This window comes from Camellia sinensis, chromosome 14 (assembly GCF_055761805.1).
Source record: "Camellia sinensis isolate YWXY chromosome 14, ASM5576180v1, whole genome shotgun sequence".
NCBI lineage: Eukaryota > Viridiplantae > Streptophyta > Magnoliopsida > Ericales > Theaceae > Camellia > Camellia sinensis.
Genome location: NC_138974.1, coordinates 55,612,572 through 55,630,388, shown reverse-complemented (window position 1 = coordinate 55,630,388; position 17,817 = coordinate 55,612,572). Strand labels below are relative to the sequence as shown.

At 36.2% G+C, this 17,817-nt stretch overlaps 2 protein-coding genes across 2 annotated transcripts; one reads left to right on the top strand and one right to left on the bottom strand.

The window, feature by feature from the left end:
* Positions 1-385: 385 nt before the first annotated feature.
* On the top strand, positions 386-2,708 carry LOC114297215 (large ribosomal subunit protein uL16). The gene is made up of 4 exons (XM_028241605.2): positions 386-662; positions 1,365-1,866; positions 2,323-2,404; positions 2,512-2,708. Exons 1-4 carry the CDS (start codon positions 509-511, stop codon positions 2,578-2,580), a joined length of 807 nt encoding a protein of 268 aa, XP_028097406.1. The 5' UTR covers positions 386-508; the 3' UTR covers positions 2,581-2,708.
* A 9,795-nt stretch (positions 2,709-12,503) lies between these two features.
* LOC114297187 (KH domain-containing protein At3g08620) lies at positions 12,504-17,601 on the bottom strand. The gene is made up of 7 exons (XM_028241571.2): positions 17,095-17,601; positions 16,883-16,971; positions 15,794-15,945; positions 14,319-14,435; positions 14,088-14,204; positions 13,770-13,913; positions 12,504-13,037 (listed from the first exon to the last, which is right to left on the bottom strand). Exons 1-7 carry the CDS (start codon positions 17,196-17,198, stop codon positions 12,888-12,890), a joined length of 873 nt encoding a protein of 290 aa, XP_028097372.2. The 5' UTR covers positions 17,199-17,601; the 3' UTR covers positions 12,504-12,887.
* Between the last annotated feature and the right edge of the window lie 216 nt (positions 17,602-17,817).

Genomic DNA, 17,817 nt, shown 5'->3' with positions numbered 1-17,817 from the left:
TTGATTGAAGGATGAACATGACGGTATGTTTTCTTTCTTTTTGGTTTGTCTATGTTTATTTAACTAAATTTATTTTATTTTATTTTATTTAGTTTAGTTTGGCACAGTAGGCTGTAGCTCTTAAGATCTGTAGACTGTGTTTCTTTTTTTCTTTTTTTTTGGGTTTCATGTTCAATTGGGCCTATAGTATTTGGGCCTTTTTTATATCTAAAACATAAAATTATATTTGAGACTTCTATTTTTAGCCTAAATTTGAGAGTCAAGGTGCAAACCTCTCTTACCTCAGGGCCAGGCTTGAGAATGGTTTGAGAGTAAAAAAAATAATATATTAATTTAAAGTGACTTTTTAATTTTTAAACTGAAGTAATCTATTCCAAAAAGGGGTGGAAGAAGAAACATGAAGGGTGTCTTGCCTTGTAATATTTGAATATGCCCAAATTGTCAGACCCAAGAAGGTTCTGGACTTGGGCTGAAATTCAAAGAAAGTCGGTTTGTGGAGGCCCATCAAATGACGCACGCTCACACCTCACGAGTTAGACCCATAACGCGTGTGATCGGGTTAGGGTTTCCTATATATACAACGCAAACTGTATTTCTTTTCATTTTTCTTGTAAGGTTTGTTGAGACCATAATTCTGATCGAAGCTTTCGCCATGGGGAGGAGTAAGCCCCTCTCAACTCTATCTACATATATATATACATATATACATATATCTGTATGCTTGTAATGACGATTTTCTTGTTTTAATTTGTGGATTTTATTTATTTTATTTTTTTGTATTCATCGATTGGGAATTTGAAGGTTTCTGATGTAAAATTTGTTGTTGTTTTGTTTTTTGTTGGTGAGAAATATGTGAAAAATATGGTTTTTTTTTTTGGAATCTGCAGTGAGACATCTGTGAAAAATGTGATTTTTTAAACCTTAATCCAACATTCTCTCTCTTAATTTTGTTTTTATCCTTTGCTCTGTGATTATGCTTTTTGTTGTTTTGAGTAAGTTTGCGTTTAGTATTAGGAAGATTGATTCATAATTTGGTACAAGATGGGTATATTTCAAGCTATTGATTTGTTTGATTCTACTCCTTTTTTTTACTAGACATATATGTATCAAATTATGTATTTGAGAGTCTAATGGTCAACATTTGTGATCAATTGCTTCCCAATTAAATGAATATTGTGAGAGTTATTTGAATTTTCTTACTCCTAAAATTGCTATGTTGGTTGGCAGCATGGTAAAAATGTGAATGTAGTGTGCACATGAAATTTTGAATCCTGTGTAGTTGATTTTATTATTGAGTCCTTCACTTTCACTTTGAAATATGTTATAGTGACGTTCTTTGTATTATATTCATTTCACTGTTGTAGGACCTGCAAGGTGTTATCGCCAGATCAAAAATAAGCCTTACCCGAAATCAAGGTACTGCCGTGGTGTGCCAGATCCAAAAATTAGGATTTATGATGTCGGAATGAAGAGAAAGGGAGTCGATGAGTTTCCCTTCTGTGTGCATTTGGTCAGTTGGGAGAAGGAAAATGTCTCTAGTGAGGCATTGGAAGCTGCACGTATTGCTTGCAACAAATACATGACCAAATTTGCTGGAAAGGACGCATTTCACTTGAGAGTCAGGGTGCATCCATTCCATGTCCTGCGCATTAATAAGATGCTTTCATGTGCTGGAGCTGATAGGCTCCAGACTGGTATGCGTGGTGCTTTTGGTAAGCCACTTGGAACATGCGCACGTGTGGCAATTGGTCAGGTCCTTCTGTCTGTTCGCTGCAAAGATGGAAACAGTCACCATGCCCAGGAAGCCTTGCGCCGTGCAAAGTTCAAGTTCCCTGGTCGTCAAAAGATCATTGTCAGCAGGAAGTGGTATGTAAATAATTTCTTGATCTGTGTGAGTTATATAATTCACACATAAATCTTTGATGCATGTAGTAGGAAAATCCCATTTGAGCATAAATAACACAGATTGACTTTAACCTGAGTGAAAAACCTCGAAAAGCACAAGTAGTTGGACTATCTAATCTAGTTCATTTGTTTTGTTGTTAGATTGTTATAATCATTTGATCTTATCAAGTCCCTTGCTTCCATAATTTGCTACGGTTATTCTGCTCATGTCATTTCGACCTATTTTGTCCACAAAAAATAAAAAACCTAGACAGAAAAAAATGGACTTTATTACATCGATAGCAAATTGTAGCCAAATGATATTTTGTAATTTGTGTACCCATCTTTTTTAATTTGTTTACCCTTTCCATATGATTTAGATTTGAGTTTTGTGGGCTTGCTATAAACTTATTGAATCCAACCTTTGTGATATGGCAGGGGATTTACCAAGTACGGCCGTACTGATTATCTCAAGTGGAAAGCAGAAAACCGCATTGTGTCAGATGGCGTCAATGCCAAGGTTAGTCTTTGTTTAAACTTACTCTAGGGGATTTTTTTTTTTACTGCTGAGCAAACCTGTTATTAACAACACAAGCAAACTCATGATTTTTAATTTGATTCTTGCAGCTTCTTGGTTGCCATGGACCCTTGGCACAACGTCAACCTGGAAGAGCATTTTTACATGCTACTGTTTAGAATTTTTTTTTTACTTTGCAAATGCGGGCTGTCTCTTCAAGCAATTGTTAGCATATGTTATGTGGTTTTCTAGTTGTGTAATGTGATCTTTGGAACTGAATTACTATACTCTTGTTTTTTGCATTTTATTGCTTTCTAGGGAGCTTTCTCTACTTTATGCATTGATCAGTATTATGTATTGGTAACTTTGCTCCAATTACTATACTCTTGGTGATGGTTTGTACCCATGTACTAGGATAAACAAATCAAGAAATAACATCTGAATGCACAGAAGTTGGGAATTTTAAATTAAAGGATCCGTGTTAATCACTAAAGGAGAATACTTCAAATTATATTCTACGAAGTGAAGGATCCATTTCCTACTGGGTTAATGGCAGGACAAAACGTTAATGGCCTGTCTGATTGGGGGGTTTGGAGAGGTGGATTGAAGGAAAATGCATAAGACCACCAAGTGGGGGTGACCCCCACCACCCCCACTGATTTTTGATTGGTCCATAATTGTTTTTTTTTTTCTTCCATTGGTAACCCCCCATGTGAAGATGGGGGTGTTGGGGTCACTCCCCACTAAGGATGGCAATTTGAACTCGGCTCGACGGGGACCCGACTCCCTGACCGCAATTTGCACAGTTTTTTTTTCCAAAAAATATCCCCAACGGGGCGGGGATGGTATCCAAAAATTAATTCCCGATCAATTTCGGGCTGGGGATGGGGATAAGTGTTCCAGCCCCCGTACCCGGACCGTCCCCGTCCCCGTCCCCGTTTGCCCTGAAGTGAACTTACTATTTTACCCTCTCTATATATATATATATACACACACCAAAGTTTGGTGACCAAACCCTCTCGTCTCACTTCTTTCTTCCTCTGTCTGCGTCTCTTTCTCTCTTCCCTCTGTACTCTCTCTTGCTCTCGCACCTCTCCTCCGCCACTGTCTGAGACTGCCGCAGTCCGCCATGCCACAGCCACTGTCTTCCCTCTCTCACACCTCTCCTCCGCTACGCCACCGCCACTGTCTTCCCTCTACTTTCTCGCCTCTCTCTCTCTCCAGATTCTCTCTCCGTCCCCCGCTAGATCTAGGGTTTCGAACCCCTAGATCTGAGTTTGGCTTTGCCGGTGGCGTCAACCACAACCATACTGTCTTCGACATGAGCGAATCCATTTGGCGTGAGAAGCTTCGTTTCGTCTCCGGCGGCACAACTAAGATGTAATCTCATGGTTAGATCGGAGATGCCGATGGTGTATGTATGTATATATCCATATTTGTCCTTTTTTTTTGGATCTCAGATCTGTAACCTGGTTGTGTATGTATATATATGTCTCGCTTTGTCCAAAAATTTTTTTTTTTTGTTGGATAGTGGATCTGTGATGTTGATGATGATGTTGTTGTTGATGGTGTTGTTGATAGTAAATCTGTTGTTGTTGATGATGTTTTTGGGTCGGAGAATTTTCGAGGTCAGGGAAACCCGATCCTCGTTAGGGGACGGAGATGGGGACGGTGATAGCTTCCCCGTCGGGGATCGGAGCCGGGGCCGGGGAGATTTTCACAATCGGGGATCGGGGACGGGGAGTGTGATCCCCGGCCCCGCCCCAGCTCGGTGCCATTCCTACCCCCCACTGGGGGTCCTCGGCATTACCGGTGGATTGAATATAGTTTATCTTGAAAGACTGATCTTAAATCTCTAATTTAATATCAGAATGTTAGTAAAATGCAAACAGGACTTGAGAATAACCAAATCAAATTAAACCAAATCAAGTCTTAATTCCTATCAAATGGGATCAGTTATGCGAACACATTTTGTAGTTGGGCGAATCTTTCTTAGTAGAGATGAGAGTTTATCTCTATTATCCAGATTATATATGCAATAATGGATCATATTGGTCTGTCATCTCAAAGTTGAGTTCTAGGCAAAACTGTATGCAACTCTTCCTCTCATGGTGGCAACTCCACCTAGGGTGATCGTATGGCAAACATGAAAATGATTCATTCAACTGAAGAAATCTGAAATCCTAAATCATGTTCAAAAATCAGGAGAGGCAGCAGATCCATCAAACCCAAGCAAATGTTGTTCTTCCCCTTCTGTAAAGGTTGCAAGCCATATACACATGTATAAGAACCCATCAACCAGTTTTCTATGAGTAAAATAGATAGTCCATATCCTTCTCTACTTTCCTCTCATCTTCTCTCAGTCATCTGCATCTGAGAGAACAAGAGCCATATCCAACACAGATCTTGTACTCGTACCTGCACCCATGTCGTGTCAACACAGGGACTTTCACTAAACTGGCCGAGTCAGTGTAACATAGCTACAAATGAAATGTGTTATACATGCTAGTGGAAACATTTATTTATTTATTTTCTTGGTACTAAACACTGATTGTTTTCTCGTAACTACTCAATTTCATATCACCAGCATATGAAATCAATGACAAATATAAGAGGGTAGCATATGTTTTGTAACGTGGATGAAGGGGAAGAACAAATCCCAGTTATCTGAATCCAATGGCCTTCAAATCATCTACCACATGGTAATATCATCTGATGGAACAATCAAACTCTGCTCCTAGTTATCAAGAATGGCCATTTTGGCGTTAATGGAAACCAAGACATTGATTCAAAACTAGACATCACATCCATTCAAACAACTAGACAAACAAAAACGTTTCAAAGCGATAAGTAGCAGCAAAACATGAATTTGAAACTTGAGTAACTAGTATCTGGAAATGAATTGATAAAAGTTGCAAAAGTTCCATGACAGCAACTGCAGTCAATTATCATAACAGGCTTCTTATTTGCCAGTAAATAAAAAATGCTCTTCACTTGAAGCACTTGACTTCACCCATGCCTTCAGTACCTATGTTCCATCTTCTCCTTTTCCTGGTAGCTCTGGACATACCTGTGTGCATTGCGAGATGTAAACACAAATCCAATAAATATGTTCAGTACAAAGCAGCATTAGCTGTTAATGAAGAATACAACAAATAATACATTTCCTTTCAGTAAGTAACAATAACAGATAGCATATGTAAAGTATGTTTTTGCCTTGAGACAAATTTGCCTAACAATTAGTACACAAACTTAGTCACTTACTGTATGCTTTTTCTCAAGAATAAAAAAGGCTCCAGAACACACACTGATCCTATCTGCGAGTTTTGAGTTTTTACGTAAAGGACAAGTTGGTCACAATCAATGCCTGTTGGGTACTAAAAGCACAATATTGCGTATAAAGCCTCAAAATGCATAAAATAATGAAACACAGTTACAAACACCAACCCTACTAGATGGAGATGGAAAGAATTTCCACCTTATTCTTTCACATCTTAATGCATGTCTTAATATTGTAGAAGCAAGCCACTAAGCAAATAACCCAAATGAACACAAAGGTGAAGACTTACTGAAATACTATGACAATTAAGTTACACAGGTATAATCATAATTCCTTGCTCAGTATCACTATCTTATCAATTTTCAGGGCCACAATATCATTGTATTGTAATTTATAACATAGCTCATCAACAAAATGTTAGATGATTTCCACTAAATTGCTTTTTGCATATATACTGAGATGCAAAAATAAAGGTCAAAAGTAAATGAGGTAATTTGATGGAAAGATCATTTTTAGTGGTGCAAATATCACTGCAATATATATTTCACTATGCTTGTGTTTTTATGGTAAGAAACCACATAATTACAAATTTTTCTTGCGTATTGAGTTCAAAGTGTAATTTATACACTCTAGTAAGTTAATTTTTTAAATGTCAGAAAAAAAGGGAAGGAATGCCAACCAACTTGGTTATAGTGTCACATCCTTTCTCCTCCTAAGGGCTGCTTAAGAAATAACTTATTCTGTTAGAGACATTTTTATGTGGTCCACTAAGAGGAGGTTTCTTGCTCAAATCCGATTCTAAATACAGTAGTCAAAAACCAATATTAAAAACAAAACAGACAAACAAGTTCCATAATGATATTCAAAAGTTCAATAGGATCTAAAAATTTTCAAAAAACTTGAAAAGATTAGTAAAATTTATATTTGATTTGTTACAGACTTAGATATGCTACAGCACTCCGAGTTGGGACAAATAGAGGCACCGATTTTTCCTTTGCTTGTTATGAAAAATTATTCACTCAATTACTCATTTGCTAAAAGAACACAAAATCTACTCATGAATAAAATCAACCACAATGGAAGTTCATGTTTTAGAGTTGATCCACAGATTCCAACTATGAATAAACTTCTCAGGAAGCATTGCAATCAAACGACCCAATACTACCAACAATTGCATAACTATTCCTACATCTGATCACACAATTTGGGTCTCTATGGCATCTCCAGTCCTTGACTTTCTCAAATTTCAGTAAAATTATAAGAATCAAATACAGCCAATAAGAATAAATTCAGGCACACACATACATACGCTTAAAATTTTACATTATATATACATCCACATACATAGACTGATATACACACACATATATATAGATGTAGATTAAAAACACTAGCTCTGAGAGAGAGAGAGAGAGAGAGAGAGAGAGAGAGAAGATGGGATATTACGTGTAGACGCCGACGAGAGGAGCGAGGAGGAGGGTGGCGCTGATCCAGTTCTCGGTGACTTTGTGGTGGATCTTTCCGGGCAGATCCTTCCAGAGACCCGGCATCACCTTCTGCTGGAACGGCGACAGCGCGTACACCACCGCCTTCATCCTCACCGGTGTCTTCCCCATCCTTCTTCTTCTTCTCTCTCTCTCTCTCTCGATGCACACTATAGCAGCTCTCTCGTCTTCGTCGTCTCCTCACGGATTGGGGTTTCAGAAATGGCACTGGGAACAGTTGGACTTCCAAAGAATGCCCATATTTGGGCCTTTTTCCTGATGGGCTATTTATTACTTCATATCTGGGCCTCCCTCCATCTTCGGAAGACTCTAGGGTAGGGATCAGACTAGTAGGTGTTTGGAGTAAATTAAAAAAATGTATTTTTTGATTTTTTATTAAAAAAATAATTAAAAAAATGTATATTTAGAAAATAAAAAATAAAAAATTTTGACTTTTAAAGAAAAAATATGTAATAAAATATTGTAACAAATATCAAAACTATCAAATTATCCTTCCTAACACAGTCAGCAACACTGCGCTGACTTTCTATCTCTTTTCAATTTTTTTTTTTATTTAAATTTTTATGGGAATGTATGGCTTATAAAGTGCCACGTTTTCTTTTTTCATAAGAATTTGTGGTTGGACTATTTTGGGTTGGTTTGAGAAGCGGGTTAATTTTTTGGCTTTTTAAATTTTTTTATGAGAGAATAGTATAATGATTGTGAGTTGGATGTGATGTTTTGTTAATTGTGGTTAAAATAGTCTATTTTGTCTTTTGTGACTAAAATAACGAAAAAAATCTACAAACCTTCTTCCCAAACGGTGCCTTTGTGGCTGCACTTTTTTTTTTTTTTTTTTTTTTTTGTTGATCTCACAGATTTTCTGTTAAAATAAAGGTGAAAAAAAATGAATTGTTTACTTTTTAAGTAACTTTTTAACTTTTTATAGGTGATGCCAAACCAGTCCTTACCCCTCCAGAATTTTCTAGGTCGCTAGTTATAGGCTAATTCTATTTCTAAACACTTATTTATCTTTATATATATACTTAATGAAATATTATTATAATAATAATTATACCCCAAAATAAAAGGGATTTTATTTACACCAAAAAAATTATTAAATACTTTCAATTTTTAAATACACTCTATTTAATTATTTAAAATTTTATTTTACTCTCATTACACCCTATTATTTTTTCCAAATTACCCTCAAGGTAAACCCAAATAATAAATAATAAACAAGCTAAAAAAATTAAATTTTTTCAAATTTTTTCAATACAGAAAATAATTCACAAATATGAAAGGAAAAAAAAATCAAACTTATAAACATATAAGTATTATAAATACAAAAAAACTAAACTTTTACATAAGCATTATAAAACTTTTTAATACAGAAAAAAAAAACCTTTACATTATAAATTATTCACAAGGATGCTCGTGGAAAAGTAAAAACCAAACTTATAAGCACATAAGTATTAAGCACTAACAAGAAAAAGTAATTTTCAAATAATGTACTATTTAAATGACAAAATAAGAACAACTCCAATAATATGTTATTATTAATTTAATTACTGGGTCTTTTAATTTTTGTCCAAAAAAAAAATGATATAGAAAATAATTGACGGTACTCTACAAAAATTGTGAAACTCCTTTATATGAATACTTACCTCCTTTTTGATGGGTTGCTCCAAAAAACTATTTTGATTATTACTCTTCTCCATTATTTGATTTTGTTCAAGCTTTTTATAGGATTTAAGGTTTCAAAATAATAAAAAAATAATGATGTTGATAATGATGATAAGTTTTGGTAGGGTGGATTGAAGTTTTAGAGAGAGGATTGGAGTTTTGGAGGGAGGAAGAAGAAGAAGAAAAAAAAATAACTTTGATATCCTGGAAAAGAAGATACAGAGATTTGAATAGTAATAATTGATTAGGGTGTATCATGAGGGGAAAAAAAATTATTTTGGGGTTTAATATATCTTGTCCTTATTAGTAAATTCATATTAAGATATATTAGGAATTAAAATTTATAAATTTAAATTGGGTTTACTAGAATATATTTTGGATTCAAATAAAATCCCCCCAAAACGAAATAATCATAATGGATATCAAAACACAAAGCGTGTGGAATGAGAATCACCTATTTATTTATTTTTGTGTGAATTAAATTAAAGAAGATGATTGTTATTTTTCTTAAAATGACATGAACAAAATATCAGTATTATTTTATTATTTTATATGTATAAAGGTTAAGGGATAAATATGTCATTTTAATCTGGCAGGGGAGTAAGTATAAATTTTCAAACGTGAGGAGAAAATCTGTATTAAATAGAAATCTCAGGGGGTGTCAATGTAATTTATCCATTTGTATAATATAAAGTCCATGTGTAAAATAAATATAAATTAAAAATTTTGAGTAATTTCTGAATTAATAAGGGTGGGTCATAGTATTACTCCTCCATCTTCTATGCCTATTTATTCTGGATTAATTATCCGAACACTCTCAATTGTTATTGGAGATTGCTCAATTAAAAATATATATATATATATATATATATATATTTTTAATAACGAATGTCATATTCAAAGGTAAAGTGTTACAATTTTATAATTAAGTGATTTAAATGGTTATTTTTAAAGTTATATTAGAAAAAATATATTTAGATATATTTAAAATAGAGTAATTATATTGTCTTATTAAATAATTCAAAAAAATAAGAATAGTGGTGTACAGATCATGAATACCATTAATCGGGCACAATGTCACAAGGTGTTCAAAACCCATATGATAATTTCTAATTGAAAGAGTAGTTGGTGTAATTAACTCAATAATTTGTTTGTTTGTTTGTTTTATTTTTATTGAGAGGATATATTAGATGGAAGACCACCAAACCAAACATACCCAATGGACTCAAAGGGTGGAAATCAAAATTATTATCACAAACGGGGAAAGAGACTTTGATCAAAGCACTGGTTCAAGCTACCCCATCCTACGCCATGGCCTGTTTTGCCTTTCCAAAATGGTTTTGTGCAAGATTAAATGCATATATTAGCAAATTTTGGTGGGGAGGGGACTCGGAAGGTAGAGGAATTCATTGGATAAATTAGGACTCTTTGGCGCTGTCAAAATTTCGAGGCGGGTTAGGCTTCCGAGACTTCAAAGCTTTTAATTTGGCCCTATTAGCTCGCCAAGGTTGGAGATTAGTGAAGTACCCAAACTCTTTTGGTGCTCGCATCTTAAAAGGTATCTATTTTCCCCACTCCTCCTTTTTGGAAGCGGCAAAAGGGCGTAGAGCTTCTTGGGCTTGGGCTTGTATTTTGTAGGGAAGGAATGTGCTTATGGAAGGTTTGCAATGGCAAATTCATAGTGGAGCCAACGTCAAGTTCTGGATCGACAAATGGGTGCCATCTCTCCCTAAATTCAAGTTATCCACTCCAATTCCTGATGGCTCTTTGATCACGAAGGTAGAAGATGTGATTGATTCTACCCGTATGAGTTGAAAGGTAGATGTTTTTCGAAGTCTAGTATTTGAAGAGGAAGTGGATGCAATCAGGTCAATTCCCCTACCTTTGACAACTAAGGAAGATGCTATGATCTGGCACTTTGAATCAAAAGGGGTATATTCAGTCAAAACTGGCTATCATGTAGCTCTTTCGGAGGCGCAAAACCAGGGGATTTAGAGACCCTCTTCCTCTTTTAGACCTCCAAACAGTTTCTGGAAGTTAATTTGGACTCTCAAAGTTCCTCCAAAGATCCGACATTTCTGGTGGAGAGCGTGTAAAAATGTGCTGGCTTCCAAAGAGAATCTGTTTCCGAGATGGTGTGCCCTTTCAAATGAATGCCCAATCTGTCACAGCAAACCTGAATTGGTGGAACATATTCTTTTCGACTGTGGTTGGGTTAGAGCTGTATGGTTTGGGAGTGATTTAAATTTCAAAATTGAATGTGGAACCATTCAATCGACTGTGCAATGGTCGTGTGGGCTGGTGGAAAAACTCAAGAACGAAGAAAAACAAGCTTCCTGCCTTGGTATAGTAGCTTGGATTGGCTGGTTCATATGGAAGGACCGAAACAATTATGTCTTTAACCATCTCCCGGTGGAGCCCTCATCGACTTTGCATCGAGCTCGAGTGGCAATGGCGGAATTTGAGAATGCGGTGCATCGCTAAACAGTATCTTTTCCTCACTGGCCTTCTTTGATCCCAGAGGGAGTGGGTACCTGGACGCCCCCAGATCAAGGTCAATTCAAATTCAATTGGGATGTGGCTACGAAGAAAGGCTTTTCCCAGGCCTCTATTGCAGTGGTTTTGAGGACTGCTTCGGGACAGATTCTAAATGGCCTAACTAAGAAGGAATACATCTCCTCGTCTTTCCAAGGTGAAGCTCTAGCTTGTAGATGGGCTTGTATTTTTGCTCAGGCTTGCGGTTTACAAGGGGCGACTATTGAAGGAGATAATAAATCAGTCATCCTCCTCAGTGTGTCTGAGACAGTTCCTCCTTGGGAGTGTGGACTGGTTATTGATGATATTAGGAGATTGGCTTCTCAAGAAATGTTGATCCTCCAATGGAGTCCTCGATCTGCCAATAGTGTTGCCCATTGGGTGGCACAAGCGGCACTGCATGGTTATCTTCCCCAGAATTGGGTCTCAAACCCTCCAGCTGCCCTTGCTGCTTTGTTGGGTGCTTCTTAGTCTGTTTTATTTTCAATGTGTTCTGTTTTTTTCTTTGGCTGTTAAATTTCCCAGATCAAAAAAAAAAAAACTATTTCACAATGATAAAAAGATAAGTACACGTCCATTCACACTTTTGTTTGTAAGTGTTTCACAATTGACTGTGTCCCCTTTGTTTGGCTTTAAAAATTGTCTCCCCAAATAGAAGTCATGCAATAGATTGCCATAGATTAGCCTATTTCGTGGGCTATGTGTCTACTAAATAGCTAGAGAGCGCACACACGACGTGTCTTCTACTTCAAACCTATTCGAAACATGTATGCGAGCAGGTACCCAAAGCTCATTGGCCAAAACTCACCCCTGCTAGCACTGCCAACGCCAACACCAACACATGTGTCGCTTGGGATGGGCTCTTTTGGCTCTTTGAGCCACAAAAGACAGAATAGGTTATTTGAGTCACAACAGACAAAACATCACATCCAACCTATAATCATTACATTCTTCTCTCACAAAAAAAGTCAAAAAAGCCACAAAACCAAAAAGTCATTCCCAAACTAAGCTTTTGAGCCCAGGTTCAAATAGTCAAAAAAGCCAAAAAGCCAACCCACTTTCCAAACGGAGGCACAATAGTACTCAACATTCTACCATACCAAACCAGACCAAGATATAAAGACAAAAATACCAACCTTATTCTCAAATTTAAACAACAATTGCTTTAAGAAAATCCAACCCAACACTCTTAATCACCAGCCCTAATATTGCTCTGTCAAAGATTTTCCGACACAACCCGAATAGCGAAAAGGTTAAATAACAAATAAATTCAATAATTGTTTCATGTTTACAGCAGCAGATCATGAAAAGCGTTTTTGTTTTCCTTCTGTTTAAGTTGCCAAATAAGGATCCGGCATGCATTAAAACTCCTGGCCATTTTTGTTAGCCCCACACCTCCAAGCTATAGAAAATCAAGATTTATTGAGGTATAATATGGCGTCAATATGCAGCAACGGGGCTCCAGAATGATTGTTAAGGTGGATAATTTAGAAAGATCTGGCTATCGACCGGTTTTGGCACGCTTCATCCCTCCATTGGAACCGAACGGAGAGACACTTCCGCTTGGTCGAGGGCTCTCCTCTCTAAAATTGGAATTTAGCATCGCGAGTTCTCTTAGTTGTTGCCTTTTGTAGAAATCTTGTGACTCGTCCTGCAATTGGAGATACGCGAAATGAGTAAATCTCTGTCTATAAAAAAAACACAAACACATACAAACTGGCCTACCAAAAGCATTTCCACTCGTATAATGCAGTTAGGATCATCCTATAGCATCCACATTATCCATTGAGGGCCTGCTTATTTGTGTTTTTGTTTTTCTTCATTTCTTTTTTTTTTTAATTTCATTTTTCGTGTTTTTGTAAATAGAAACAATGAGAAGTCAAAAGCCACATATATTTCATTTTTGTGTGAAAGCAGTTTTCGAAAAAAACTTCCTAGTGTTTCCTAAAAAGTTAGTTGTCTTACAAAAAATTACATTGACAAACAAGTTTTGGTGTTTTTCAGAAAATAAAAATGCAAAAAGGGAAAACACAACCAAACAAGTAAGACCCTCAAAAGGTTTCCTTTCAAGTTTCAACCCCTGGTTACATATATGTGCAACTTTTGACACAGTGAGAAAGATGGCTTTTGTTATTTACTTATCCTGATTTCTCCTCCAATTGTAAACATAGTTTTACTCCTATGAACTACAAAAGGTAAAACCTATGAGAAATACTTACAAACTGAGATATTCACTTTAATCTCAGAGTGCAATTATTCGCTTCCTTATTGCTCATCGTTAGTGAGAACAAGAAATATGGAAGGACATAAATATACTTTGGAAGTAATGACTAGCCATAAAAATTGAAACAGTGGAAAAAGGGATCAGGATAAAAATAAATACCACAGGCTTGAGAAGTTCTTCTATAATTTCTCGTGCCCGTCTCAATCGTGCATCAACAATATTGATGGGTAATTCTGCCTCAATTAAAATGTGCAGTGGATCATTCAGGTGCTCATAGCCAGGCCTTCCTCTTAGACTCTCCTCCTTCAAAATACATAAAATGTATGAAAGCTAAAGTTAAAATTTCAAAAAAGAGTATACATATGAGAAAGAAATTCGACTATAAACCGTCTTCAAATTTTAGTATGACATTGACTAACTCCAAGCTTGAAAATTTTGTGTAATCATAAACTTCTACAATGTTGAAACATATATAACCTTATCAGCGTCTTTTATTGAACCTTTTCCTCTAATAAATACTCTGCATCCTGTTGAAGCTTCCACACGCTTTAAGGAATTACCCCGAGGACCTAGAAGCCGCCCAACAAAATTGAACTAATGTACAAAAGAAGTGTAGTCAGCCTAAGCACATTCTGATATCGGGAAAGAATTTCAAGAATCATCCTTTAATAAAACACAATATCAAGAGATTGATGTCACATAGCTTACATTGGGATAGCTGCCTACGGCTATCTCCAATCGCAATACCCTCTTCACAATATAGGCACTTGGGCTTCCTGGGGCTGCTTGCCAGTCCATTGTTATCCCATGTGGTCCACTGAATCTCTGTTGCATAATAAACCCAATGACTCTTATAACTTGAATCAAAATCACATAGTGAAAGAATGAAAATGGAAAACAAGACATTTAATGACTTAAAAGAGAAAAACAGGAAACACAAAGCATGCGGCTTTTAAAACATGAGAGGCACATATTGTTGGTCCTTGCTGCTCATTACTCACAGTGGTCAGCAATAGCATATGAAAAAATTTACAAGGATGAAACAAAAACACTGCTACATATATCCAAATCCAACCAACAAACCCCAACTCCCTACTTGCAAAATCACTAGGCATTCCTCTGGTTAACCTGTCAGGGGATGGGGAGGTCCCTCTACTTCAAAACCTCTTTCAATTTGTGTTGCTTGGATTTATTTTCTCTTACTACTCTTTTTGTTAGAGCAAAAGCATGTTCGAGGTTATTTCTCTACCTTGTCTACTATTTTTTTTTTCTTCAAAATAATCAATAACCCATCCTAGGCAGGGTCCTTTGGACACACCTAGGAAGGTAAACTCGAGATTCAAAGGCTACCCCCTAAACCAATGAACCAGGCAATCGGGAGATGATTTTTGAACCTTCATCAGTAATGTGGGGAACATATCCACTTACCGACTCAGATGGCTCCTCAAGGGTTGCCTGTCTACTGCTTTGTCTAACTATTAGGACTAAAAATAATGAGCTTCCTTTCTTGCAGACCTCCAGAGGCTATGTGAAACTCTATTGAGGGCATATTTCCCCCCTAAACAAAGCAAGTGAGGCAATAACGAACAGATGAGATGTAGTCAGAGATCTATATCATAACATGCAGGAGAAGACCTTAATCATCTAGTTGGATTGTTGCAGAAATTTCTTTCAACTTTGATCATCACTATCACTGAATAAACTAGTCATCAGCTGGTTGGAAGAAATTTCTTTCAACAACCCGTTTGACTTGTATTCCTACAACTATTCCATGGGCGGACCGATCAACAGGAAGAAATGATGCATAAATGTCCAATCTCAAACTCCATCACACAACAACCAATTATTGTGTTTTCAGTTTGGCTTTCTTTAAGCATAAATATCTAGTGCTCTATATATGTCTAATTGTGGGTAAACTACCCATGCGCTGATAGTGCTTGTGGTGATTCTCCGGAGACAACTTCCACACCTGAATTCGGGTATGTCAAGTTCTAGGCACACAAATAACTTGTGCAACCCTACACACAATTCAGTGCAGTACGGAAAAACTACTAACAAAAACAGTGAGTACACTATTACATGTTAGAAGAATAAGAACAGATAATGTCGCCAAATGAGGAAACTGGGGGTGATAAATTCAGTCATTTAGGGTGACAAATATAAATGACATTCCATGCACTTACCTCATGCAGATGGCCACTCCAACCACCAAAACCTGTTGCTCCAAGATTTGGCATTATGTCTGAAGAAGCCATTGGACTGGGGCTTCCACGTTGTAGCCTGTCATAGTCACTAAGTCCATGGTTGGACAACATGCCAGAAACCCTTAATATCTCTGTCAACATAAAAAGCAATGAAATGTTTTCTTTTTATGAATATGATAAAATACGATAAAATTCTTTTCCAAATATCTCCTGACAATTATAATGAAAAGAAGCATAAAATACATCCATGGAATGGGGAATGATATGTAACTAAAGATCCTATAATGAAAGAACAAAACAGTTCAGACCAAAAAAATAATAATAAGAAAATGAAAGATGATCGACTAACTAAAATAAACTCTTGGAGGGATAGCACACTGGATTTTTTGGATACTCCTAGAAGGAGATTGGTTACATGCCTAGAACATAGAGTCAATATGACAAAAAATCTCTATAAACAAAATGATAATAATAATCGTTGCTTCATTTTTTCTGTGAACGACAGTACCCAGAAATACCAAAATGTAAAATTTGTTTGCATTACATAAGCATCCTTCAAAAATCTCTGACAACTTTCAAATTCTAAATACACAAACACCACAAGTCATAGGCTTAATTCTATAGGTAATGCTATACAAATAGAAAGTATATACATAACTTGAATACAAATGATATGGCTGAATTTGAACCTATCATTTTAAAATAAAGAACCAACGAAGATGGCAATTACAGAACTTACACAGGCACATCATTCTCTAGGAAATTCTATAAAGAACAGATTTTTCCAAATTCTATTTCAATGTTCCTTGGAATGCTTTGTTGTATAGGAGAAAACAAGAAAACCAATTGATAGCTAAGCTAACTGGTGCCTGCACAACTCTCTCTCTCTCTCTCTCATGCACACAAAAGAACAGGTACCTTATGTATATGCACATATAATATACATGACTTTAAGATGTAAGTACATGAGGAGATTTGAACAACAGAATCATAAAAATTAGTGAAAAAACAAGAAAACCCATTAGAACATAGAAAGCCTAGATCCAAAACCAATTGCAGATTACCAACCTTGATTCAACAATCGGCTACATATTGGAACGACTTGCACGAAAGGTTCAAGCTTCTGGTGCTCACCTAAAAGCTCTGCCAAGTACTGACTACAAGAAATCCAAAATACCCAGAAACAAATAAAAATCAAATCAATCAAATATATCAGCTAATTCAAAGTCACCTAAGCATAAGAAATCGAAATCAAAGAATTGTTAGAAACAGGGTATTACCCATCTACATCTGGGTTGTTGTTGTTGCTGTTGTTGTTCCTTATATGTGGAGAAACAACTCTAGCAGGTGAGAAATTCAAATTCTGGGTGTATAAACTAGACATGGTTTCTAAGCCAAAAGGGTTTGAATCTAGATTGAAGAGAGAAGAGAATCAAGAAAGGGAGTTTGCAGAGAAAAAACATGCTCCAAGAGAAAAGAGCTTGACAGGTCTGTCTAGCAGACCCCGAAATACTGGAGAAAAAATTAAAAAAAATGCTTTTTTCTTTCTTTTTGTTTTGGTCCAGCTCAGTAGGGTGGTGGTGGTTAAATAGGGGTGTGAATCAGACCTGTGCTGCTGGGCATTTGCTGGCCTTTTGTTGCTGTGTAAAGGTTTTTTTACAGATGTGTTTAGAGTGAGAGAGAATGGCAAGGGGGGCCTTTGCTGTAAGGTTTTAGAGTGACACCGAAGAGGAAAAGCCGCGAGTCCCTGTGTTTTTTTTACTGTGAAATCTAAGCGTGGATATTTCGTTCTTGAAAAATAGAAAAATGTTTTATATCAGTTTTCGTTGATTAAACATTCAATAATATGAAATTTATCATTTTTGTTGCAATAATGTATTTGTCAGTATAAAATGTAAATCTTAAACATTATTGTTAAAAATATTTCTTACATTTGAGAAATTACATTTTGAGATTTTCAATTACGTAACAAATAGTCCTTTTTGTTAATCAAAATGTATGAT

Excerpts from the sequence above, each read along its gene's own strand:
- LOC114297187 (XM_028241571.2), bottom strand. The coding sequence starts at position 17,198 with ATGTCTAGTTTATACACCCAGAATTTGAATTTCTCACCTGCTAGAGTT. Across the intron at positions 15,946-16,882 it reads TAGCCGATTGTTGAATCAAG|AGATATTAAGGGTTTCTGGC; the intron begins GTTGGTAATCTG and ends TTATGTTGACAG. Across the intron at positions 13,038-13,769 it reads AAGAACTTCTCAAGCCTGTG|GACGAGTCACAAGATTTCTA; the intron begins GTATTTATTTTT and ends CTCCAATTGCAG.
- LOC114297215 (XM_028241605.2), top strand. The coding sequence starts at position 509 with ATGACGCACGCTCACACCTCACGAGTTAGACCCATAACGCGTGTGATC. Across the intron at positions 663-1,364 it reads AGCTTTCGCCATGGGGAGGA|GACCTGCAAGGTGTTATCGC; the intron begins GTAAGCCCCTCT and ends TCACTGTTGTAG. Across the intron at positions 1,867-2,322 it reads ATCATTGTCAGCAGGAAGTG|GGGATTTACCAAGTACGGCC; the intron begins GTATGTAAATAA and ends GTGATATGGCAG.